Raw genomic sequence first — 27,523 nt, 5'->3', positions numbered from 1 at the left:
TTCAGGTATGGAGTATGCAGTTTCACAGTCTGGATACAGTATCTCTGCCACACAGATGAAATATGAGTCAGTATATCCAAAGACCTCTGTCAACAAGCAAAAGTTTTACGTGTCCAGCCTGCCGTAGATGACAACTGTTCTCTGGAGTTTTGCAGGGTATTATGTTGTTTGGCTTAAAGGGTGTTGGATAAGTACCTGTGTATTAGAAATTAAGTGTTATGTTCTGCCTCTGAGAGAGAGACACTCGTGTGTCTCTTTAAAAAATGGAGGTTATATCAAATGTACAAGCTTTGAGGGAAATCTGTCTCTGTAGGCTAGAACATCTACATATTACATCTATGTAATAGATGTAGTCTGTCTCACTGAATTACATTGGACTTTGAATAGTATGGTTTGCATGGAGCCTACACAATGTCAGAAGCATCCTTAGATTTTCTCAAGATTTATCAATGTGTTTATTATAAAGTAAATCTCAGGCCTTTAGAGATGTCTGGATAGACTGCTGAAAGTTATCTGTTATTTTGTATTGCAAGATATCGTCATGACCATTTTATCGCTATGAGCTTAATTTAACTCCTTCTGTTCAGTCCGGTGATATATGAATGGATGCTTGCATTGCAAGTTAGCTGTTTATTTTTTTATGTTCAGAACATTTCAGTTTTGCCTCTTGAGTAGTGGAAAATGTAGTGCCAGTGTTCATATTTCTTTTAATATTAAGGAGTTGGAGCTGAAAGAAACAGAAGAGTGATGATACTTAGCATAATTTTGGTAATCTTGATTTCCTGGCAGTAGCAGATTATTCCATTGTAATTATAACTGCTGTAGTTGGTATTTGAAGTTTTCTCCTATATTTATCATGTTCCTTTATAGTGATCACATTATCTAAATCTATATATTACTTACACCACACTTTTCATGCCAGCTTAAGCAGGTGTATTAAAGAATGAATCACAGAGTAGTCGATTTTATCTTGAATTCCCAGGGGTGCCACATCAGTATGTCTCTGACCTAAATGGAGCTAATCTCATTTTATTTTATACAACTTGTAGTATGTTTTCCTGTTCTTAAAACAGGAAGTGCGCAAGAATACTTCTCTAATTGCATGTACTCCCACACACATTCAATAATTTAATAATTGAACCTGTCTGCACATGATGATATAAAAAGCAGTAAACATAGGTGGTTTACACTATCTTTGTATATTTGCCTGATTGTTTTCCATATTTGAACCTGGGGTTAGAAACTCAATAGAGACAAAATGGGATGTAGCTAGCAACCTTTGCTTTGCTGTGTGCTGTCAGGCACCTAAATTGCTGTCTAGTTGGCACTTAAACCAAAGCCTATTGCAATTCCTGGATGTGGCTGTGAGAAATACTAAGTAGAAGAAGGGGAGAAAGGAAAAAAAGCCAAAGGAAAATGAAGAGGATATTTTGGAACAAAGAGAGGACTAGAAGGGATAAAAATTTCTTATAGAGAAAAAACAATAGAGGAAAGCATTTCTGAATCTTTGTCTGATCTTATAGCATTGCTGGGATGTGTGTTTTCAGCATGTGAAGCAGTATGGGACAAGCTGTCTATTAAATACCATCCCGTTTGCTGTAATTATGGCATCTGCAGATACACGTGCAGTGATTTGTACCTTGGTACTCGTTGGGTATTATTGGTGGTTCCTACAGAAATATCTATAGCCTAAGTTTCAAGTCTTGCTGGAGCCAGAGTAGTGGTCTGCAAGACAGTAACTCCCTCAAAAAACTGGTTGCTTCGAAACTCAGTTGTGTGGCTTGCCATCCTGGGTTCTCATGCATTTTTCTAAAGAAAACTTGGACTTCTGTCCCTGTTGTATTAGGACAGGGATTCAGTCTTGTCAGTTAGTCACCTGGGTGACATGCTTTTCGGAGAGCGTATGTATTATTTCAGAGTACTCTCGGGATCTGTGGTGATTGCTGCCTCAAAATTTATGATGGCATCTGCCTCTCTAATAGCAGATATTGTGTGTGATATGGCTGGGTTTACTCAAATAATTTGTGACTGGATCAAAACCATAATGTATGGAATGCATGGGTAGAAAAAGATGTGATTGAAATGGGATAAAGAATAACAAGGTAGCAGGGCAATTTCCTAACCATTTAATTATGTAGCAACCAGAATGATGAAAGCATCCTAAAGGGGAGTAGGTCTAAGGCTGTTTTGGCTTAATACCTATTTAGGGATAAATTGCAAGTGCTAAAATTTGCGTGAACGTTACCAGCATTCTCAGTGTTGTTAAAGATTCTGTAAAATTCTAATGGATAAATTAAAGTACTAAAATAAATATAACAAAGTAATGTAGTAGAAGTGCTAAATGTATAGTGAAAAAAATACCTCAACACTATTATCTTCTGGGTGTTGCAGGATGTGTGTTTCTGGTAGGAAGCAGGAGAAGGAAAGAGATACAGAACCTGGGCATGGAGACATTCAACAACATAACAGATACTCTTGTTTTTATTATGATGTGAGACAGGGTATGGTATGTAGGCCATGGTCTGAGTGAATGGGTGAAAAGCGTGTTGCTGATCCAAGTTCTTCGCACTTGGAAGACTCTACAAAAGTGAGGGGAGGGCTGGGGTAGGGTAGAAACCTCAGGTGCTAATCACTTTCTAATACCAAGCAATAAGTGATGTTTTGGGAGGATATTCTTTGGTGTTGTTTTTCTTCAGTTAAATACAATTAACTTGTACAAATTATGAATTATGTAAGGTTCTCCAAATTATCTGAAAAAAATGTATCTTGCAGCCTTCCTGGGAATACTTTTAAGTCAGTTTTCCAGCAGCAGAATATTAATGCATAATGAAGTCAGAATTCAGATTCTCAAATTAGGAGTGAGCTGTTCAAAGAATAAGATAGAGGACTCAGTTTGCGTGCAAGTAGTGCAGATAGTGCAAGGCTGTTTATCCCAATGACTTCTGCACACATTTTGGTGGCTTTCCTGCTTCTGATCTCACAAAGCCTGTTTTGTCTCTTCAGTGACCTTCTGGGTTGTTGATTGGTTTTTTTGCTATAATTACTCTGAATGAACCTCTGCTTGTGATGTCTTAAGGGTTATGCGAGTGTGAGTCTTATGAAATCTTATTTTGAGGGAATAAGAATCTTACTGGTGTATGGGTTAAGAAATAATACTGGAGGTGCTGTGAATTCCTCCACTGCTGTAACCACTGTAACCACCTATTGGTTTGGATGTGTTTTTGATAAGACAGCCTCTCCTGCAACATATCGTCCCCAGCATCTCTTAGTGAAAAGTAACAGGTCTTAGGTGCCTTTTAGCAGTTCCCTCTAAAGCTCTTCTGTCCAGCTTTGCTTTAGATGTGAGGCTATTGGATGAGGTACGGTCAAAAAGTGACCTTGAAGTTTCAAAGGTTCATTAAGAAACATCACCACAGGAACTCCTTACTGACATTTTAGTTATACCAGCAAATAAAAGTTTGTAATGGTGTTGGTCAGGGACTGAGATAGAGGGAGACCTTCCTTTTGAGTCACAGCATGTGCTACACATAATTATACAAGTACAAACAGGAAGCTATCAGGTTTTCTTTTTTTCTTGGCCAGAAATTGTTGGGGAGTTACTGAAATTATGATGTGGGAGACATGCTCCATAAACTAGTCCTGTAGGAGGAAGCTTAGCCGCCATGACAACTCCTGCCTCCAAACTGTGCCAGCTTCACAGTAAAATTTTGATTAAAATCAGCAATTGGCTTTTAGTTAGGGCTAAACTGCGCAGTGCCAGGCTGTGGGGAACCACTCTAGTTCAAAGCAGAGTCCTTCAAATGACACCTTCCAGAGATTGTCAGCTGTGCTTTCCCTGTTTGCTGGAGCTATGGCTGCACAGACCACAAGGGGTACTCAATTATTTTGCTTCAGAGTAAACTGCTTGCTGTAATGGTTAGGAAAGAACCCGTCTTAACCCTCTCTGCTGGTCACTTTTGCATGTTGTATAAACAGTGATTTTTTTTGTTCCCTTCATTCTGTACTGTTGGGTATTTCCTGGCCACAGCTGTGGGCAACTTGGTTTGAAAAGCCAGTTCCTTAGCTTGCAGTGAAGGAAGTATTCATCTCTTTGTACCTGTTGAGAGCTTGGTTTTACAGCTCTGTCACAGTGAATTTTTTGTGTGTGTGGTTAAGAGGAGAGTGCTGCATAATGCAAAATGGTTTAGGGGAACACAAAAACCTGATCTCGGAGCTAGTGCTAGATGAGAGTTGCTCTGCCCACAAACCATAAAGAGTTATCAAATACTGTACTTCTGCGTATAAAGTGCTTACCACAGGCACTAATGAAAAAAAACACCCAAACTTTCCTTCTAGATCAGTTTGTGAGTAGAAGTTTTGTTTGCTGTGTTAAATGCCCCTGGTTCCTTACCGCATATTGCTAGTGCGTTGCTCCCCTAGTGGTGGTGCGTGATGCTCTCTGCAGAGCTATCCAGTCAGTATGGTCCTGGCTACTTACTGGCTGCTAAACTGCATTAAAGGACAGCACATTTTTTTCTGTCCTATGCTCTCCCCAGGTGAGCAATCCTTGTTACAGCAACAGTTGTATCATGAGTTGGAGAGAAGGCTGGCTGTCCTCAGGGGATGTAGTTACTATCCTCAGTGTTCTTTCCAATATTAAGTTTTTGATATATCATGTCTCTGACTTCATTTAATTGGTTTTGTTATATTTCAGGTGTCACAGATAGCAAAGAAAACACTGTTTTTTTCCCCCAAGTGAGTGCTGCAAGAGCGCTGATTTAGAGCTCTGGATTGTGGATGATTACCTCACCCTAGGTATTGTTTCTAGCCTGGTGTATGGGGCAGGGCGGCGGGGCCGGCAGTGCATGTATTTAGCATATTCTCTGTATTTCCCCCTGTGCATAATAGTAGGTCATTTTGATCAAATGATAAGGTTGAACATGATAAAGTTGCAGGTGGTGATCAGAAGAGTTCTCTAGAGAAAAATCTCTTCAGCCATCAAGTCAGTTTAGTCCTGCAAGTTAAGACCAATATATAAATCAACATAGTGGATAATTTATTTCTCTGAATTTTCAAAGCACAGTTCACACAACAGGACACTTCTGACCCCACCACCAACTGCATAGGCTGTGCCTTGTGTCTGCATGCTGCTGAAGCACAGTACGACTTGCCAAGTCGTGGGCTACCAGTACACCACACCCTTGACCTACAAAACCATCATTACTCTCACATCTGTGAAATGTTTTGTATTCTTCAAAAGACACATGTACAAATATTTTGACTTTGTCTCCTTTGTTTGAGTTTGAAAATGTCCGTAATTAGCTGTAGTTGCTGCCACTCTCCCTACCTGCCATATTGAGCTGGTAGCTTTTCTGATAACCATGCAGAGCTGTGGCTTAAAGTCAATGGATTGGGTCCTACCGCTGCTGGAGCTCCATTTCAGGACAAGGTTTTAGATTTATGGTATAAATAATTGAAAGATATTTGCAATTAAATTATTGCACTTTTTTTCACACTCCTCCATTTGTAAAGAACCATGCATTTTGTCCTGTCTTGATCAGCTCTGCTTTATAAAGACAAATAATTCCTCTCTCCCCTATATTAATACTGAAGCTACCTTCACTGTCCTCTTACTGGAGTGTTTAGTACCTGCAGCAATCCCACTCATTTTTGAGTTATTGGCAGTCAATTTGAGGGACTGCATAGGTCAGGGTTGACCTCAATAACTGACTCCTACATGATTTTAGGCAAATTTTCTCTCTCAGCAGCATGGAGTTACGGGTAATTTTTTGTAACTGAAAATCACCATGTCCATGATGAGAATTACCAGTGTTTGTTAAAAAGGGTGCAGCACACCGATTGAAGATGCCATAGCCTCTTTGCAGACCTTTGCTTTGGAAAACACCTCTGAATTCCTGAGCTTCTTAGGACAGCTGCTGAGGCATTGTGTCACCAACCTGCATCTCCCCTGTGCACCCTCCTCACATTAACTTGAGCTTTGGTGGGAGAAGGCAGACTAAGGCTAAACAGTCTGATTGAAAGTCAGCTAGCCTTCTTACCTCTGGTTTTCAGTGTCTGTGCTTTCAGGAAATACTGTTTTCTCCATGGACTGTTAGTTATTTATCTCTGCCAGCGTAGCGTATGTAACATGGCTCTGCCTTTGTATCTCTGTTTCTTTGCATGCTTTCCCTGGACAAGAAAATGAGTGGTTTTAATTGAAATGTCACTGAGATGGAATGTATGATTTAGACTTTTTTCTTTAAAGCAGAACACATACATGGTTTTCTAAAGCTAAGATTTAGACCAAAAATAAAACTGAGTTTGGCCACTGCATGCAGAGTAGGGCCCTTGGAAGTTCTAGGGGATAAACTGCTGCCTTGTAGAAGATAAGTCATTGTATTGCCATGTATTGCCCTCTGGTTGATCTTTACACAACAAAGAAGAGTTAGGCCCTGACATGAGGTCTGAGACCACATTTTTATGTGCGCATGTTTTGCTGTTCTCTGTCACTCACATAGCCTGACTGGCATTTTTTCAAGAGACTTCAGTGGACTTAGTTTAAGCTTTTGTATGGGAATTGTGCGGATGTTCTGAAAGTGTAGGAGTGAGCAAGAAATCATATTTTAACTGTCTCCCTGTCTGCTCAATTGTACCAGTGCTTTCAAAAGCCAGACTGTAGATTTAGGAGTGATTTAAGCTGAACAGAACAAAGAGATTTGTGAAGTTGAATGGTAGTTTAATAAGGAGTTCCTATTGTCTTGTCAAAGGAGAGTGTTCAGAGTGTAAAAGTAAAATTTTAGCTCTGTTGTGGTCAGTATCAGAGCTCCCACTGACTGTAGCATAGTCAAAATTTCATCCACAGAAACAGGCTGGAGTCAGAAATTAAACATGCTGGAGGAGACAAACATGTATTATCACAGAGAATGACCATGTAATTTAGTTTGTATCTCCTCCTCTTCTTCAAGGCTGTTACAATTTTCTTACTCTTTTCACCTACCCTCAGTATATTTTTTTTACAGGAATGAAGGATAACAGTTCACTGTTGCAGCAAATGCTGCAATAAGCATGCTACAAAAGTGTAACAACCATACACTGTTGTGGTGAGGACTCCACAGAGACTGAAAGATTTTGGCAGAATCAGGGTTAGTGAGCTGGTTTTATTGCTACTCCTACCACAATAAGTAAGCTGAACCATCCAATCCACCAGTATGGTAACTGTTCACAAGACTGTTGATTGTAACAGCAGCTGGCGAAACAAGGCACATACACTCATAAAGGCTTTGTTTTATTAGTGGTGGAAGGATGTAGCAGGTCACAAGCGCTTGATAAATGAAGGCAGAGGGTGTTTGTGTACTTACGGAGAATGTGGTTTAGTGACTCTGCTTGCACATGTGCTAGCCACAGCTCAGACCAGTAAAAGCCTGTGGACCAAGGAGAGAACCGGAAGAACCAGGGTGTGTAGCAAAAAAACAGCATTCAAAGAGACTGTCAGAACTGCATGCTTCGCTGTGGTCTGCCACTCTGTGAGACATCAGCTTTGATAGCTGCCTGAGCTAAAGGGAGTTCCCCACCTGCTTTAAAGGTTTGGGAAGTCTGAAATGATCATGGCAAACACTGTGATTCACTAAAGTGGCTGTGGCTGAAAAAGCATTCCCACGGGTTTCCTATTCCATCTGTCTCATCCTTTGCCTTCCAAACAGACCTTTTCTTATGCTGTCCTCTTCCCTGTGCTATGTGGCTAAGCAAGAGATGAAAGAAATTGATTAGGATGAAAAATCGGTGGTTTGTTTAATTATTGCTGTTGATGTCTAAGTCTCATACAGCTCCCTGCAAGGGGATATATAAACACCTGGGCCAGGTATCACAGGGGAGATGGCAAGAAGGCAGGAACATGAAAGGGGAGGAGGTGAGGCAGGATTAACTTTTCAGAAAAAAATTGTAGCCATACATACCCCTGCATGACTATCAGTCTGTAGAGGGTCAAGACCTTAAATTCCTGTATGAGAGAGGAACAGAGGCTGAACTTCAGTGTAATCTAAACCATACATTTTTTCAAGTTTCTTCACTGTAGTTCTGAGAGATACTTATTTCAGTTCCTTAAAATGTATGCCACAGTAAGGCCATGTTCCTGACTGGATTGCCATGGGTGCTGCTACAATACAAACTTGCAGTGAAGAAGTGAGTGCCAGGGTATGCTCAGTTTCTCCATAGTGATCAGTGTACATTTCCAGAATTTCAGATGAGGTGCAATTACATTTAACACTTGTAAAAGGCACTAGAATAATAGTGGCTGCAGAGGCAAGTCCTCTGTTAAAACACAAACATTTGTCCACATGGTGAAAAGCATGCTTCATTTGAGTTAATATATAGCACGTATCACCTGAGATTTGAGCAGTCATACCTGGTTCTGCTGCTGTCAAACAGCTGATGTGCTTCATTGTAGAAATGACTGCTGTTCAAACCACCTTCTAATTGTTTTGTTTTTCTAATTGTTCTAATTTTCCTAAGGGAAGAGGGACTTCTCCTTTTTGTAGTGTGTATCGAAAGGAAATTTGTTGAAAGTGGAATTAAATGGTTGTAAATAAAGCATTGGGATACTAAAATGCAGTAGCTCTACCTAACATCACCTCTGAAATATCCTCATGGCAAATATGATGATAATATCATTAATGGCATTTGTCTAAAAAGGCCTGCAAAGGTCATGTTTTAGCTCCTGACACCCACCCAAGCCCTAGCTACTTATTCACAGCAGAGGGACTGACCCTGTTCTTTAGTCATTTATTATTTTTCAATTTTATCACTATGAAAATCTCTGTATTTTGGCAGAATGATATAGCATCATTTTATTGCATTTGCTAAATGTTGCCATAATATTAGCATAGCAGAAGCTGATCTAGTATAGTTATTGTTTGTCAAATGTTATGTAACTATGTTCATTTTTAAAGCACATGGTTTTATAGACAGTTATCCATTGTATTTTGCTTTCCCTTTCCAATCTTTTACTTTAGAAATGAGGTGGAGTGGTTACTAGTCTAAACAAGAAAAGAATCAAAGGTCATTTATATTTACTCCATTGAGCCTTGGCACTCTGATTATGAAAATAATATTTATGCTGCTTTCTGTGATCTTTTACAATTGTGGCTTTTATGTGTCTCCTGAAATCACTTGCTCCTTTTTTTTTTTTCCATACATAGACAAAACAAAGGCTTGTTACTGCATGTCCAATGAGTGGATGTTGCTATATGTGAGATGTGTTTGTGACTATGGGAAGGCTTCTTTCCAGTCTGTGCTTTCCACCTTGAGGCTGAAGTGTTGTTACTGTGGTTATCGCATAGGGATTAGTGTAAGGTAATCCTAGTAGCTTTAGAGGAAAGGGAAGAACTTGGAGAAGCCCCAGGAATCCCTTCTTGGGAGGAGGACTTTAAGACAAATTCTGATTTTTTTTTCTGCTAAAGTTTCTGGGACTTCTGCCACAATAAACAAAAGCAAATTCTTGTCCTGAAGCATCAGTAAGCTTCCTTTCACTGGATGGTACCATTTACTATCGGTTTTTTTTGTGTTAATTGACATGCTCTAGCTTTCATGTAAATAACACAGAAACCATGGACAAAGGCTGCACCAGGACATTGTTGTCCTTAATAGTGATGGTTCTACCTGAAAAGTGACACTGTAGAAGCCATGGAGAAGCTATCTAAGCCAGCACCTGCGAAACTGAGATGTTGTTTACACATATCTGTGTATACTTCTTTTAAGTCTTACAGTACTAATCAGACGTCCTTATTTCTGGGATTTTGGCTTTATTAAACGTGCAAGATTGTTGAGGATAGGATGGAACGTAGAAAAAGATATACTGACCCTCAGAACCTGGTTCCTCTGTTTGCATATGCTGCTTTTGAGAGACATATTCTCAGTAACATAAATTTGATTTGATCCTCTTGCTTTCCTTTTCAATTCTGGCACAACCAGAAGGCAAATCTTAATCTTCTTGTGTACATTATACAATGTCTTCTCAGATCATGAAGACTTCACTATGAATACAAATAATTGCATGACATTTTTTCCCTTGTGATTTCAGGTAAAACTTAGCTGCGCTGCACAAATTTAAGTATGTAAATAAGATTGGATCATAACATAACAAAAATGTTATTGTTCCTACTCACTTGGCTGATATTTACTTTGTTAAATAGGAAAAGTATTTTCAGATTTCAGGACAGGCCTTTCCTTCCTTACTTTGTACTTCAGTGTGTTAAACAGAAAACCTGATGATTGTATAGTATAACACTCTCAAACATGAGCCTGGAAGTACAAAAAGTGTACATTTGCTCAATCAGAATGGAGCATGGTCTGTGTATGTGCCTCCATATAAAGTATTTGCTGTACCAATTGTCTGATGCAGCTGTAGTAAAATGTCCCTTGTATGGACAGTGAAGTATGAAGCCAAACATGAGAAGTCTACAAAATATTGGACCTTAGCAAGATTTGGATCAAATGTGTGCTTTCCTACAAGCTTCATCTGGCCTTGGATTGGACTATGCAAGTGTTCAAAATGGGGGCTTATATTTTGGAAAAAAAAAAAGTAAAAATCAGCTGATGCAGACTTGGTTTTCAGTGTCTGGTGGATAGTATCTGATAAGAAGTCTATCCAGTGTCTGCTCGATAGACAGCTTACTGTGTGTTTTATGCTGGAGAAGTCCTGTCTCCTCACTTTCTTGATTAATAAAATGGGAATTATACCAGATACCTTCTCAGTAGCCCTCTAAAGCTTGTGTAATGCTCGCTAGAGTGCTGTGATGAAAGGTGTGTGTTTATTAACAATGTGTCATTTAACATTCTTATTACCTGTGATTTAATAGAAAGTATATGACAAAATGATATAGTATATTTTTAACTCAGCAGTGACTCAGATATGAATGGTGATCATGGTGTGTGGTTTGTTGTGGGTGTTTTTTTAGTAGTATCTGCATGGGTAGGACTGTTTTATTATTTACATATGTTGACTTGGTATACCTGATATTAGACTGAGTTGCTGTCTATATGTACATGTTTCTGCATAAGACTGGGGACATCATTGATTACTGTGGTGCTGATGCTATGGATAAAGCTTGTGAGGGTCTGGTTATCTGTTCTGAGATATCTCCACATCTGTGGTTACAATCCTTAGTCATGGCTCTGCCAACAAGGGAATTCATCCAACTGCAATATTCATGCCATGGAATAGTTCCTGAGGAAAAGCTGTTGGTGACTCTCATACATCTTCAGAAATACAGTGCTCTGAAAAGAAAGAAGAGAACCTGAAGTGTTGGAAGGAGTTATCTGAGCTGCCCATATCAGGACAGACATATATTAAGCGCCTAGTTCAGAAAAGCATCCAGAACACAGGCTTTGTATAGCATCAAACCAAAGTCATGGCCACAACACCATTTTTCATGCCCTGTTGTATAGTTAGGACCCGTCATAAGAGATTAGAAGCCACTTTCTATCAACTTTGGCACAGGTATAAGTCAGGAGCAGTTCTGCTAGCATTACTATGACATGAGAGGAGACTGCAAAATATCTGTTAGCAATAGTCAAATTTAATTTGATGTGGAAGGAGGGTGGGTGCTACTGTACCACAGATGTTATGAGAGTTATGATCCAATCTAACCAATACCACAACATTGTTCAGAGTGTTTCATCTCTGAAGTAACTCTCCCAAGATCAGCTGAGATAATGAAACTGGGAGTGTTTCTCATTCTTGTCAGATGAAAATTGTCATGGAAGTGAAAGTGGTGGCCGGCAAGACAAGTTACAATCTCAGTGACATAAAAATCATAGACTGGTTTGGGTTGGAAGGGACCTTAAAGATCATCTAGTTCCAACGCCCCTGCCATGGGCAGGGACATCTCCCACTAGACCAGGTTGCCCTAAGCCCCATCCAGCCTGGTCTTGAACACCTCCAGGGATGGGGCCTCCACAACTTCTCAAGGAAACCTGTTCCAGTATTTTGCCACCCTCACAGTAAAGAATTTCTTCCTGATATCTAATCTAAATCTCCCCTCCTTCAGTTTAACACTGTTACCCCTATGCTTCCTGATAAAGAGTCCCTCTCCATCTTTCCTGTAGGCCCCCTGTAAGTATTGGAAGGCTCCTATAAGGTCTCCCCATGCCTTCTCTTCTCCAGGATGAACAAACACAACTCTCTCAGCCCATCCTCACAGGAGAGATGTTCCAGCCCTCTGATAATTTTTGTGATTTAGTCGCCCTCCTCTGGAGTCACTCCAACAGGTCCATGTCCTTCTTATGTTGGGGGATACTCCAGGTGGGGTTTCACAAGCGTGCAGTAAAGGGGGGAGAATCATGTCCCTCGACCTGCTGGCCACGTTTCTTTTGATGTAGCCCAGGATGCAGTTGTCTTTCTGTGCTGCAAGCACACACTGACAGCTCATGTTGAGCTTCTCAACCAGGACCCCCAAGTCCTTTTCCTCAGGGCTGCTCTCAGTCCATTCTCTGCCCAGTCAAGAGGTTTTGCTCACCTTTTGTTGTTGAGGTTATCTGATGAGTTTTCCTTTCGCTAATGCTGTGTGATTTTTGAAGCAATAGCTTTGCTTTATAAGTCCAACACTACAAAGTTTTAATTGACAGTATGTGATCTGGGATGGAATGACAAACCTCTCATCACTGATTGTTGATTCAAACACGGTGCAGCAACATGTTTGAAGTCTAATGGTGAATGAGTTCCTGCAATGGCTTAGTGATTCAATCCAAAGCAGAGGAGTGGCCATCTTACCATTAACTTCCGACGCTTTATTGCCTAAGCAGTAAAGATGCTTTTAAAGCCCACAGACTGTGGCTAGAGCTTTCCCATTAGCTGCAGCCTCTGAAGGATACAAACCTAAAGTGTCTGTGTTTAATCTCCTCTGAAAATCAGGTGAGGCTGTTCTTTTGTCTCTTGTGAGTAAAGCGAAAGCCTCTTTATTCCAGGGAAGTAATGGTGGTGCTGTTTGTAACTGTTTAGAAAAGCCTAACCGAGCTGGTTGCTTGAGTGGAGGGAGTGAGGGCAGTTGTGTAACCGGCAGGAAAGTCTGTTTCGGAAGTGAGGGGGTGAGTCTCAAAATTCTTGTTTATTTCTTCATTCATTTCTGTTAGCTTTCGAGTGAAGACAAGGGTTAATTAGATAGCAAATACCCTCAGGAAGCAGGATACAAAAAAAAATATTTCAAAGGGATGATTCACTGCTGTATTTCTGTGAAATTCAGGTCATACACTTTTCTATTTTGTATTCTTGCACGTGAAAATGCATGAGAAAGCAAGTCTATCTGTCCCACAGCCTTCAATAAATCAGCTTTTAGTAGAGCCAGGTCTCTTAGAGAAGTGAAACAGTGGGTTTGACTTCGACAGTCCAGCTTTGTGAAGATAGTATGTAGTTTTGTATTGTGCAAAGTGACAGAAAGATGAAAGAGGAAGAACATTTTATTGCAAGATGCTGAACAGCAAGTTCTCCAGACAGGAAATGTCTAGGAAATTCTTGTTTGTTCTGATTCTGCCTTGGTGGGTTAAAAAACAGTTTCATCTGGCTGCATAGTAGAGTACTCTTTTGGATTACTCTGGGTTGAATTTGACTGTGACGTATATATGCTTCCACAGACAATTTCAACATGTCACTCCTGGTACACAGAAGACTTGAGATAATGAGTTGTTTGCTGAATGTTTTGGTTGCTTTTTCTCTGTAGTAATTGGTTTTATGCAGACTTTACTTAATGTATGGAGAGGAGTAGGAAAGAGTACGTATTTAATATGATTAATTATGTTTTCATATTCAGTAGAAAATAGCTTATAAAATATGGTGTCTTCTGTTTTTCTTGGAAAAGGTTTAACAGCAGTGAGTACTGTGCTTCAAAATGTGTCTTTTGAAGATGAGTTTTATTTGGTGCTCAACTTGTTGTTTTAAATAAAGACTCATTGCATGTTCTCATGAATATTTACAGGTGAGGAAGGGAATCAAAGTAGCCACATAAGAGCTCTGGGTATATTAAAGTGGGAAAAAAAATTAGTTACCTGAGCTGTAAAACTCTGGAGCTAACATCCTGATTTTGCAAACTGGGACATTGGCTCCATGCCACCTCAAAGTGTGTCAGTCACAAGCTCAGTCTGTGCAGTAGTACTCACCTATTCTTTGAAAGGCTTTAAATAAACAGCTGACTGACAGAGAGTGTTTGAGAGCTGGAGGTTATGGGTCCTAGTAACAAACAACAAACTGTAGGGCAAAGTTGTTTTTTTAAAGTGCCTTCATTTCCTGCCAAGAACAGTTAACTGAATTGTTCCCAGTCCAGTTTTGTTTAAAGTCTTCTTTCCGTGGCCTTTGTCAGGTTTGAGGATCTCTGTTTTTGAACATTACTGCAAGGGGCATGTCAGATATGACAACAGTGTCCTTGGAGTTCATCCCTGAACTTCTTATATTTTGCTGGCACAGAAAGAATAACTGTTTATAAATTCATGATTGGTGTATCCCTCCATCATGCCTTCAGCAAAACAGGCACTTCTCTGTTAGTTTTGTTTAGCTGCTGCTAGCTGGCAAATTGGCTGGATGCTGATCTTTCAGCTATTTAGGAGAGGATTTTTCATGGCACTTAAAGTCTGTTGTGTGGAGACAAGCTCTAGCACACCAGATTTCTCTTTGCTTTGGTACATGTTGCTTTCTTGTGATGCTTAAGAAAAAAGAAGCACCTTTTTCTCTTCTGCCCCTCAGCAAAGCTTTGGGCAACTGTCTTCAGAAAAATTTAGCGCTTTCCACACACGGCCTAGTAAAATTTCCATGGAAGTGATTTCTGTGGAAAGGATGGAACGTGCATAATCCCACGATGAGAATTCATCAGCCACAGATAGGGTAGGGTTTTTGTAGTGCTATGCAAATTTAAAATATATTGTGTTATTTAATTTAAATAATGCATAGCACAAAATGTTTACTCTTTGTCTTTAATCATAAAACCTTCGTACTAAAACAAAAGTATAATTGAGATAGCCCCCAGCTACCCGATCACCTACTAATTGCCTCCCTTTACTGATGATAATATTCTTCTGCGTGTATAAGAACAAACAAGGCTCTAGTACAGTAATTTTATTTTTTCAGTCAGACTGGCTGTCAAAGCCGTTCTTTGTTGCCAGAGTAGGTTAGATGGAACAATGCAAAGTCTATGCTCTTCCTTTTGTAAGAATGACAATGCCAAGTATTCCCCTGTAGAGAAGATGAATAGACCTATAAAGAAAGTGGCAGCTTCACCATTGCTTTCTGCTTATTCTAAACAGTCCAATAGAAAATTAAAACCACTAGTGAATTCCTGAAGGTGAGTCCAGAAAAATAACAATCTCTGTACATTTCTGTGGGAAACATGTATTATTTCTGTGCAATGCTGTAGGTTTTACTCTAACTAGGTTCTATAAGGTTTCCAAAAATAAATAGCTTGTTAATTAAAAATAGAGAACAAATATGGAAAAATCTTGCTTGGAGATTTTTTTTCTGTGGAGAAGAGCACTGAAACTATGGTGAATGCTTAGAGGCACCATCAGTCACTTTAGGAGCAGTTAGATAAGCCTTCTAAATTGTCACATAGTATTTTGTCTACTAAATGTATACATGTTTATGTATGATATGCAGTCACAGTAAAAATGTAGCAAAATGAAAAAGTTGGTTTAAAAATGATTTAAAGATGGTAAAACTACACATGACTTACTGATTTCACAATTTTATGATAATTTAAGAGCCTCTATTTGGGTAAATATTTAAAGAGGACAGAAGTTAATTCCTTAATACTTTAAAAAATTGGGCTTTCTTTTTTTCCTTTAAATGTTCCTGAGGTTAGGGGTTGGCCAGTTTTTAAGGCTAGCTTGTTATATATTTACTTTTTAGCTCATAATTGCTAAAAAATGATGGTAGAACAGTAACAAACTGACAGAGCCATACCTGAGCTTACCACTAATGTATATTGTTTCCATATCCTTAGGGCCATGAAGCCTTTCGGGAGGCTTTCAAGAGGAAGAGCTAGTAGACTGCTCTGAAGTTGATACAAGCTTCTCTGAGAAAAAGAGCAGGGCCTGGAGGACCTGTGATAGGGAGCAACTGTTTTCAGATACCTGCATTAAATCTCAGCAGTGCTTTTCCGCCAGCTGCTGCAGAGCAGAAGATTAGCAGACATGTCCATAGCACTCAAGCAAGTCTTTAATAAAGATAAGACTTTCCGCCCAAAACGTAAGTTTGAACCCGGAACCCAGAGGTTTGAACTTCACAAACGAGCACAGGCCTCTCTCAACTCAGGCGTGGACTTGAAAGCGGCTGTGCAGTTGCCCAGTGGAGAAGACCAAAATGACTGGGTTGCTGTCCATGTTGTTGACTTCTTCAATAGGATCAACCTCATCTATGGAACTATCTGTGAGTTCTGCACAGAGACCACCTGCCCGGTGATGTCTGGAGGCCCTAAGTATGAATACCGGTGGCAGGACGACATGAAGTACAAGAAGCCCACAGCATTGCCAGCACCCCAATATATGAATCTTCTCATGGACTGGATCGAGGTGCAAATCAACAATGAGGATATATTTCCTACAAGTGTAGGTAAGTGCAAGGAAAAAGTCCTAAAGCATAAACTCCTTTTCATTCTGTGTACTAAGCATGTTCTCTTCCCACTCTCATTCTTAGAGATTGTGAAATTCAAGCCTTTAAACAGCAGATAGGGAGGAGGTGGGTGTCTTGCAGGAATAGTGTGAACTGTATGAAAATTTAGTTGTGGCTGCTAAATATGGTGGGCTTTGGTACCCTAAAATGTTTTCATTCTAGCCATTTGTCCCTGGTAAGCCTCTCAGGTTTATTACCAGGGGTGGTCAGTATTGCATTATTAACTTGTTGAAAGTTAATCAGTTTTGCATTGCTTTGCACTTTGCTTGGCTACTTAGGCAGATACAGAATGGATGGACAGCAAAGCCTAATTAGAGTAGTATCCTTCCTTCAAAGTGTGTACAGGCAGTGGAGAGGCAGGAATGCAATGAACTCTGCCCTGCCACCCTCTCGGACTTCCCATCCAAAACTGACAAATAGGGAAATGAATTATTCTCCAAATTACTGTTTCTAAGACTATATATAACTAACAAGCTTTGCTGCTGTTTAACTAGACAGGCCAGGTGAGACAGCTGTTAAGGGCAACACAATTTTCCTTTTATAAAACTATAGTCAGTTTCCCTAAAAAGTGGGGCAAGTAGGTGAAGAATCTTTGCTGGAATGGTTCCTGCTGGCTGAACAGGGCTTTTCAGAAGAGTCATTGTAGACAGCCTAAACCTTTAGCTGTGGCTGCAGGTAATAAAAAAAGACAGGATGCTGTATCTTAGAGATGTCAGTGTACTTATGTAATTTTTAGCAGTTTTAGTTAGTGAGTCCTGATTCACTTCCTGCAAGTGGGAAAACTGGGAGCTTGCTGTAAGAAATGTGAGATGTTCTATATAAGTACTTCGCCCAGATGAGTAACAAACAATAAGAATGCTCATTTGTTAAAATAAGTTCAGCCAAATATTTTGCAGTTCATATGCAGCTAGGGCCTGCAGCTAATGGGTAGATGATACATCAAGAGGCTGCATCTATAAGTATTTCCTGACCTTTGAAATACCTTATTCTTGGCCTCGACAGCTATTTGTCTGGACAAACTTGTGATTTCTTTCACAGTTCCTATCACCTTTCTTTTCTGCACTAATAGGTAGAAAGAAGGCAGTAACTATATCTTTTAACCTGGATTTTGCCAGCACAGCAAGAAGGAGGAGGATTTCAAAGGAAGCAGCATTGTACTTTTTATGTAGTGTAAAATGGGTTTGATTTCTCAAGCATTTGTTGTTTTATGATTCTTCAGAGTGAATGATCTTTGAAATTGAAGGTGGGCTGAAGGTGTGGTGAAGTATGTGATTTTGCTTCCATTGGTATTTCTGCAGGCTTTTGTTATATCAATTTTCCATCTTGGAGTATTCCAGTAATACTCTATGCTACTGCACTTTGCAGATGCAGAAAATGTCTGGCTGCAAGCATGGGGAGCAGGTATCACATTGGCAGGCTGATGGGTTCTACTGAACCAACAAATAATCTATAACACACAAGCTTTCGGATCTAGATGCTCCCCCTTATGTTTGTTCTAAGTACGTCTGGAGGAACTTTTATCCTGAAGGCTTACCTATTGTAAGCCTAAGAACTGAATCAGTAACTACCCTCAATCTATTGTTTTTCTCCTCCTAGCAGCTTCTGCTGTTATAGATTAAATCAAATCTGAAGAAACTGAGGAAGGGGAAAGACCTGTGGTGTCTAGAATAGGAGTGGACTCTGATACAAGTCAAAACTGGAATGCTCGACATCTGTGAAAAATCTTTGTCTCACTCTGAATTGACCCAAAGGGGAAGAGTCTTGAGCCTTTGTGGAGTGGTAGACTGTGCCATGGTTGTATTACAGACCGAGATGACTGGACAGTCCGATAAAGAGATTTTATAGATACCCTTCAGAGCATTACTCCATAGAGTAGCACTTTCATCCATATTCCACTCTCCCCTCCTCTTGAGCCTTTGTTGTAGATACCACAGTGGCCATCTGCACAGTTCTCATTATCTTTTTGATTCACCAATTTGTGGTATGAAACTGTTGGTAAAATTGCTTGAGAGGGCGGGCCTTAGATTTTACAATTTTTAAAGAGATGCACACTGCACTGAATTTTGCATTCTGGGTACCTCTTCTCTCAGCAAATCCCTACTTAGGCACCCAGAATGGTCAAAGGGAAGTTCAGGTCTATTCCTGGGTAACTTACTTTTCTTTCAAGGGAATCTTTCTGATTTATTTGCGCATCAATTGCCTAACTGTAAAATGGAGATGATACTAGCAGCCAGCTTGTCTGAATACTTCTTATAAAGCTGTTGAATGAAATGCAGTCACTCAGCAAGTATGTTGTTACATGTTTTGCTTTTCACAATTGGATTAGAGAGAGAAGCTTTGTTATTGTATTGGGTAGTGGTTGCTCCTACCTGTTCTGCAGCAGCCTTTGTTTATATGCACCACAGGCTTAGTGTTAATGCAAATCTCTGTTTTCATTCAGAGAAATTAATGACAGTGAAAATCACGGAATCTTCAGAGTTGGAAGGGACCTCTAGAGATCATCTAGTCCAACTCCCCTGCTAGAGCAGGATTGCCTAGAGCACATCCCTCAGGGCTGCATCCAGGCGGGTCTTGAAAGTCTCCAGAGAAGGGGACACCACAACCTCCCTGGGCAGCCTGTTCCAGTGCTCTGTCACCCTCACCGTAAAGAAGTTTTTCCATGTATTTGAACGGAACTTCCTATGTTCTAGCTTGTGCCCATTGCCCCTTGTCCTGTCACTGGGAACCATTGAAAAGAGCCTGGCTCCGTCCTCCTTCAACCCACCCTTTAGATACTTGTAAACATTAATCAGGTTCCCCCTCAACCTTCTCTTCTCCAGGCTAAAGAGTCCCAGCTCTTTCAGCCTTTCCTCATAAGGGAGGTGCTCCAGTCCCATAATCATCTTGGTTGCCCTACGCTGGACTCGCTCCAGTAGTTCCCTGTCCCTCTTGAACTGGGGAGCCCAAAACTGGACACAGTACTCCAGTTGTGGCCTCACCAGTGCAGAGTAGAGGGGGAGAATGACCTCCCTCGACCTACCCGCCACAGTCTTCCCTATGCAGCCCAGGATGCCATTGGCCTTCTTGGCGACAAGGGCACACTGCTGGCTCATGGATAATTTGCTGTCTACCAGGACCCCCAGGTCCTTCTCCTCAGAGCTGCTTCCCAGCATGTCCGCCCCTAACCTATACTGGTGTTTGGCATTCTTCCTTCCCAGGTGCAGGACCCTACACTTGATTTTGTTGAACCTCATTAGGTCCTTCTCTGCCCAGCTCTCCAGCCTGTCCAGGTCACACTGGATGGCAGCACGGCCCTCTGGAGTGTCGGCCACCCCTCCCAGCTTGGTATCATCAGCAAACTTGCTGAGGATACACTCTGTCCTGTCATCTAGGTCATTAATGAATATATTGAACAAAATCGGTCCAAGTATTGACCCCTGAGGGACACCACTGGTTACAGGCCTCCAACTGGACTCTGTGCCGCTGATCACAACCCTCTGGGTTCTGTCACTCAGCCAGCTCTCGATCCACCTCACTGTCACCTCGTCTAGCCCATACTTCCTCAGCTTCCTAATGAGGATGTTATGGGAGACAGTGTCAAAAGCCTTGCTAAGGTCAAGGTAGATGACATCTACGGCTCTCCCCTCATCCAGCCAACCCGTTGTAACATCATAGAAAGCTATCAGATTGGTCAGGCATGATTTGCCCTTGGTAAATCCATGCTGACCACTTCCAATAACTTCCTGTTCCTCTACGTGTTTGGAGACGACATCCAGATGATGATTGTTCATTCTTCAAAGCAGTTGAAATAGATCTTGAAAGATGATAAACTCAGATGTGAAAACGCAACAGGATTAGGTATGTCCTTACTAACAGTACAATAGTTCTAAAGCATTGAGTGGCTGTAACTTAAAAATATTATTTATTGCTTTGAATCTTTGTATCATATGGTCTGCACAGAATAGTTATGGAAAAAATGTATGTCCAGTGGATGGGATTTGGGCTGACCTTTCCATTAGCAAATGAGTTCAGTGAAGAGATACAGAGTCACATTCATAGGAGCTGCACACAGAAACTTGAACACATTTTTCTCAGCTTAATCCTGTTACACCAAATGGAAGACAACAAGTTTATCTCAGGCAAACTATCTTAAAAGGAATTTTAAGAACAATGATTAAGCGCAGCTTTCATTGAGGAGCGACTTTCAAGGAAAACAATTTAAAGATAGGCATAGCCAGGCTTGGTGGGCTTTTTTTATGTGGTGGTGTTTTTTCTCTGTGGTTTAAAAAAAACCACAAATGCAGTTGAGTTACAAATTGTTATGAATGTTATATTTAACCCTCTAAGTGTTTACATTGGCATGATGACCTCTGGCCACTTACCAGTCTCTGTACTTCCTGTGGTCTGGTCCTATTTCCTTTCTGCGTTCTCCAGTCATTCTGGTATATTAATTCGCTGGTAAAAAGCCTCTTCCTCTAGCCACTCTTCTACTGATACTGAACTGTCTGGCAGGAGAAAAGGGCGCCGGTATGGGAAGAGCTGTCAACAATTGTGCACAGGTGACAAAAACACATGGTGAACATTAGGACCACTTGGTATAGCAAAGCTTTAATGACTGTCTTTATTATAAAAGGGCCTCACAACCTGTAGAAGATTTCAGACATGATAATGTCATTGTTCTTATTTCCATTATTATCCATTTCCTTTATCCATTTTAAGTGGATTTAAGGCATTTAAGAGGCTGACAGCTCCGGAAGCAAGTTCTGAAAGTTAAGCACAGATACACCCTGACCTGTCTCGGCTCTCACCGACTGGGAATGTAGGAACAGAACAGAGGAGGGTTCACTCTGTATGTGTGCTCAGGCCACTCTGGTGAAGCTATTCATATTACTCCCCAGCATGGATTTTCGTAGTGTGCTGGAGTTTTATTTAGCTTTAGCATAAACTTTTTTTCTTCAGTAAATAGTAGTTGCTCTTGCAGACATTTATTTAGTAGTTTTACTATTTAAACACCTCTCAAAGGATGTATTTCCCAGGCTCATATGGACAACTTTAATACTCTATAGCCTCAGAAGTACCTTCACACACACACCTACATTTTTTATTTCTGTGCTTTTTGGTGAACAAGCTGAAGAAATCATTTGGAGCAGGAAGCATTAGATCCTTGGGAGGGCTGCAGTTTTTGGTGAACTGCAATTGTCAGCTTTCACCATATGTGTTTGGGCAGTGTCAAAAATGGAGCTAAGTAAGCAAGCAGCTCTCTATTGCTGTGCTCCCTTCAGGCTCTGATTCCCAAATAAGACAAATTCAGTTGCCTTTCTTCTCCTCATTGCAGCCTTAAATTGGAAGTAACTCTGGCTTGTTTGGATTTTCAGTGAATGTAATGTTTCTTTCTGTTGTAACAGTGGCTGGGAAAGACACTAAGATATTTAAGGCCACAGGGGATTATTTCATTTATTCTAGTCTGACCTCCAGCATAACATGGTCAAGAGAACTTCACCACGTGATTTCTTCATCAGGTCCATGGTTTGAAATGAGAAGGCAGTCAGAAGACAGAGTGTTTTGCTGAAATAAACAAGAACATGAACTTTTCTGACTTGATGTTATGAAAAACTTTTCCCAATGAGGACAGTAAAGCAGTTTAGAGGAGGCACAGAGAGGTTGTGCTGTCTCCATCCTTTGGGGTTTTCATGACCAGGCTGGATAAAGCCTTGAGCAACCTGATCTGATCTGATGGCTATATGAAGCAGAAAGCTGGGATACAGACCTCCCCAAACTTGTGCCAGCCTGAATTATCCTGCTATTCTTATTTCTAATTTCAGCACTGACAGACTGCTTCAGGAACAAGAGCTAAATTGATTCAAAACTGATTAAGCAGTTTAAGAAGCTGCAATTTGGCATTTAATGGAAGTACAAAATCACTTTTAAGCTATGAAAGTTTTTGTAGAGGAGGATTTCAAAGGTTATTAAGTTACTGTAATCGAATAGCCTAGTTATGTCTGATCAAAATGAAAACAGATTTTTAAAGTGTTTAAAGCCTAGGACTTCAGCTGAAAAATTAATGTATCTTTAGAAACACACTGCATGGCCCATGCTTAACTAGTAAACTTTGGTAGCTGGCAGATTCAGAGTTTTTGCACAGAGTATGTGTGTGATGCTGCTTCCAAAAGACGAGCCCAATATGTCACCACAATGCATTTATGAAAGCAGATGAAGACTCTGGAGGGCCCTTATGGATGTGATTCGAAACAACTACTAAATCAAGAACTAAACTTCTTCAATTGTTTCTTACTAATGTTGTAGTAGAATTTTCATGGTTCTCTAGCCAGTAATAGTTACCACTTGGGGCACTTTTCTGCAGGGGCAGAGCAGCAGCTGACTGGTCGGTGTGAATAGAGACTCCTCAACTGCTTCTACTGAGCAAAGACCTCTTCACCATACAGCCTGTAGAAATGTGGGGATAGTGTTTGACATCATTGACTTTGTCTTACAACTGTCCCTGTCTTACTTCACTTCCAAAGGATGAGGAGGTGCCCAAGGTGTGGGCAAAGTGGCCTTTGCTGGCATTTGCTGCGTATAGTTTTTCTTCATTCTTTGCAGCCATTGCAATTGGATCATCTAGGAACTGCCATTGATTCAGGCACATCTGCCCTGCAACAAAAAAATGTATAATCTCTACAGCTGGTTTGTCTCCTTCATTTTAAGACAGAGCTTTGCCTAGGGGCTGAAAGGAGGGGTCAGATTGCTGGCTATTAACTGGTCATTCAGTCACCCAGTGGTGAATGTATAGAGCGGTAGGCTACCAGCTGAAGACTGTTGTAAATTCCAAACAGTCCATTCTGCTTGATCTTTACGCCTGTTGCACCAATGCTGGATTTGGGCTAAAGAAGAATTTTGTTTCGTAAAGCTGATCATCTTTTCACTGGTGGTGCACTTCCTTGGTCTCTCCTTCAGCATGGATGTGCTTGCCAAAAGCTTTGAGTTAATCTCTTGTGCAAATGGAATAAATAAAATTCTGCAAGAAATAGATTATTGTATGGCTGTAGCTTTCTTCTAGTCACTAAACTTTGTGAATTGTGTGCGTATTGTTACAGCAAAGTTAGACCAGCAGCACAGCCATCATCTTAGAAAGTCTGGTGTCCTGTAGCATGTGTGCCTGGAAAATATCAGGTAAATATTTTACAACTAGATTATATGTCAGAGCTTCCTCCTCCTCTCCCCTTTTTCCTGTTCCATCTAGCAGATGCTTCAATGTAAACTAAGCTGCTGGAGGAATCAACCCACAAACCTACTAGGCTTCAAGAGTACCATCAAAAAAGATTGATAAAATTTTGTCCCCATCTGTATGGGGAGTGATGCATTTTACTAGATAGCTATCTGTCTAGCCTTCCTAGCGTTGCATTACTTTCTTGCTGACTGATTATACTTTGGAGCAATTTGATTCCCTACTTCTGTCTGGTATCTCAAAGGCCTTGATTAGTCTAGGCATTCTGCTTATACAAGAATAGGGACTGAAGCTTAGGAGTAGTCTAGGCAATCATCAAGCCTGGTCATTGTTGGTTGACAGGTGGCTGCTCCCAAAGCTGTCCTCCCCAGCCATTGTCCCCAATGTACCTCTTGGCCTGATGCTAGATGTCCCATTTGAGGAACATATAGGTCTGCTTTCATCTCAGACATAAATTAACCCATTCTTCAGTCTAGTTCTGATAATAATAGAAAATATGTGCAGTAGAAAGTAAGTGGAAAGAAAGTTCTTTAGCATGATCTCTTTCCATGAGAAGGATTTGACACTGCTGGTATGAAGGAATGCTTCCTCACCTAGAGAATGTATATTAGAAGGCTGATGCCTCATATGCCAGGTTTTATGTGTTATGGCAATCATTAAAAGCTAAAAAGCACTTTTACGAACACAGAGAAAAGCAGGTCTCAGCAGATCTCTTCTGTTCTCCATGCTACAGAAACTTAAAAAAACCCAAAACAACAAAAACCAACAAAAACTTAAGCAGTAGCCTGAATGGTGGAGAGAAAGCTCATGGAGAGAGGGGTGTGTTAGCTGGCTCTGCAAAAGCTGAAAGTTTTCAGGATCTCTGCTCACTCTGATACTGCATTGGGAGGAAGAAAGAATTATAGGACACCTGCAAGAAGTGCTGTCCCAGCTGGGAGCTGGAGTGGTCTGTCCTATAGCTGCAAGGTCCCTTGTCCTTGAGGAATTTAACTCTCCAGTACACTCTGATTGAATACACTGTGGGACATTAGTTGGACTAGCCTCTCAGAGGATCTGCAACTCCGCAACAACAACTTCTACTCTAACTGAACCCGTGACCTCTACTCTTTAGCTACCTTCACAGTATGACTGATACCTATAGTGTGTTAAGTTTATGGCATACTGGGGCTGAGCTTGTGCCCAACTGAAAAGCGTGGGGAATTCGATACCTTGAACATGCTTTGCCTTGGAAAGTGGGTTTGTGTGAACTGAGTGGTCTGCATTCCACAGTGTTGTGTGCATTCCTTTCCCTGATGAACAAGAATAGCTGCTTATTTGAAACCTTATAAAACAGACTTTGTCTGATACGCTCCAAAGCAGAGTACGTGTAGGAGTAGTATTTACAGATCATAATGACTTTGCTGGTTTATTTTTTGGAACCCAAATGAAATAAGATTCACGAGTATCAGCTTTCTTAGTGGCTACTTTTTGCCTGTGTTTATTTTGCCAAATTTAAGTTGTTATTTAAGCTCAGGAATATTGTAGAAAATTCATGGTAGTCTCTACTCCCACAAAATATTTTCATCTTTAAGGTCAATCTTTTGAGGACAGTGCTGGTACTTTTGGGACATGTTTTATGCAGAATCTAGCCAAGGGCAGAGACCTATGTCAGTGGGGTCTTCAGCTGCCCCAGACGTATGGTAACAGTCATCAGAATAAAGTTTGGTCATGGAGCTATGAAAACAAAATAATTTAGTCCTGTTGAAAGTACAACCTCAGTTTAACTTCACAGTGGAATGGCTGGAGTGCTGCAGTAGTACGGTTCTAAGGGAACTTCTGGAAAGTCTAAAGGAAGAGCAAGGTCTTTGCTTCAGCCAGAGGTATACACACCAATACTGCCTTTAGGTTTGGCCACCTTCTTTCAAATAGAATTTTGGCCTTCTAGATTCACACAGAGTATGTAAATAGAGTAAAATTAGAAACCTTAACAGGGAAAAACTCATTAGTTTCTTTTAAATTAGATCCCTATGTCTTGTATAGATTTTTTTTTTGGGGGGGGGGGGGGGAGTCAAATATCTTTCTTCATTTTATGTTTCTGTAATGAGTAAGGCATTTTTACATGGATAATTGTTTTCCTGTCAAAAAATGGGTTTTGAGCATAGAATTGTTTGTATTAGCCAGTTGTGCTGTAATACTCCCACAATATGTTTTCTGCAATATCTTTACTAATGGAAACTTCCAAACCTAAGGAGTACAGAAGAAGTTTTTGAAGTGTATTTGTGTGTATAGTTCCACACTGAGTGGTAGAAAATAAAGTAACTGAAAACACTTGAACAACAGAACAAAAATGGATACTTGTCAGCTTATGCCCCATGCTTCAATGGAGTGTAAGTGTGCTCTGATTTCTAATGCTCCCAGCTGTTACATGCTGGGGGACTGCCTTACTTCAGGAAAACGAAAACAAAAATTAAAAGCTTTGGTAGGTTGTTCCTCTCTGTGCTTCTATGGTTCTATCCAAGCAGGGATAAAATGCTTTCATACACCTTTGTTAACGTCCTGGAGAAATCCAAGCAGAAGTCATTGAGTACTGGCTTCTGGTCTTCCACAGCTGCAATGCAAACAGCTTTATATATATGACCAACACAAGGCATGTCTTTAGGTGCTGAGTAAAGGGGTTTTTTTCCTTCATAATTGGAACTATTTTTCAGTCCAGTGCTGCCCGCAAGCTTGTCTTTCTATGTGACTTGCTTCTAAAACAACTGTCCTGTGGCTGTACATGTGATTTGTACAACTTTACATGTTCGTAGTTTTTAAGCACTATAGAACTCCATTAAGTCTCCCATCTGCCCTCAAGATACCTCTACACAGCGCTGTAACCGCTGCAGAAATCTACTTTTTGACTGTTGGAATTGCACAGATATACAACAGAGGCTGGAATTTCATCGATGTTCTCTTTCATTCTCTTCTTAACATATGTAGATGCTGGCATAATTGTTTGTGGTTTTTTTACCATAAGCTGGGCAGTTTTGACTGGAACCCATCTGCCAATGCAGACCAAGAACTGCATGCAGTGAAACAGAAAACAAAATGTGCATCCTGCATACGCCTTTTGGTGTTTGAAGCCAAAAGATGAAGGTCAGTCTTGTTAATGTAACTGTGACAGGACAGGCACTTGTCCTGCAATGAGATCTGATGAGTCACGAAAGTAATGTGAAATTGTTATCTTCACTCTTAACTTCTACCTGCCCTGTGGACAGAACTGCATAAGCTGTCTTAAAGCAACAAACTTTCCTTCTCTCATTCATGTAGTTTCTATGGCTCATGGCCTGACAGTCATTCTCAGGCTGAGTTGTAAGCTCTGTATCACAGGGATGAACAACTCTTACAGTAAAAACTCTTTGGTTATAGTAAGCCACATGCCACAGAACTTGAACGTGCAGCATAGGGACTGTGGAAATATTAAATAATTTTCAGTGTTTGACACTGTTTGTATGAGACTCGAAGTCTTGTGGTTAGGCATTTAACCTCAAAGAATTGTTTTCAAGTAGAGAAAACCGCAAAGCCAAAGTCTAAATTGTTCCATTTTCCCTGAAGACAGACCCAAGAGGTTCTCTAACAGATGATGCCCCACAGTAATTGGTACTTCCACATGCAAATGGATATAGGAATTTCCTAAATCACAGATCTCTGTAGTGTTTGCTGACTCTCCCTCTTGC

At 40.5% G+C, this 27,523-nt stretch overlaps 1 protein-coding gene across 3 annotated transcripts in view; it reads left to right on the top strand.

Moving 5' to 3' along the window:
• MOB3B (MOB kinase activator 3B) overlaps positions 1 to 27,523 on the top strand; it is a 105,669-nt gene that overhangs the window by 24,689 nt on the left and 53,457 nt on the right. For all 3 annotated transcript variants that reach the window (XR_010069135.1, XM_063320720.1, XM_063320721.1), the window contains exon 3: positions 15,957 to 16,564. Coding sequence is in view for 2 of the 3 variants with exons in the window: in XM_063320720.1 (XP_063176790.1) it covers positions 16,147 to 16,564 (418 nt within the window). In the remaining variant the exon portion in view is untranslated. The remainder of the gene's footprint in view (positions 1 to 15,956; positions 16,565 to 27,523) is intronic.

Source organism: Chroicocephalus ridibundus, chromosome Z, assembly GCF_963924245.1.
Source record: "Chroicocephalus ridibundus chromosome Z, bChrRid1.1, whole genome shotgun sequence".
In the NCBI taxonomy this organism is placed as follows: Eukaryota; Metazoa; Chordata; class Aves; order Charadriiformes; family Laridae; genus Chroicocephalus; species Chroicocephalus ridibundus.
Note: the sequence above shows the minus strand (reverse complement) of the source record. Positions and strands in the feature narration are given on the sequence as shown.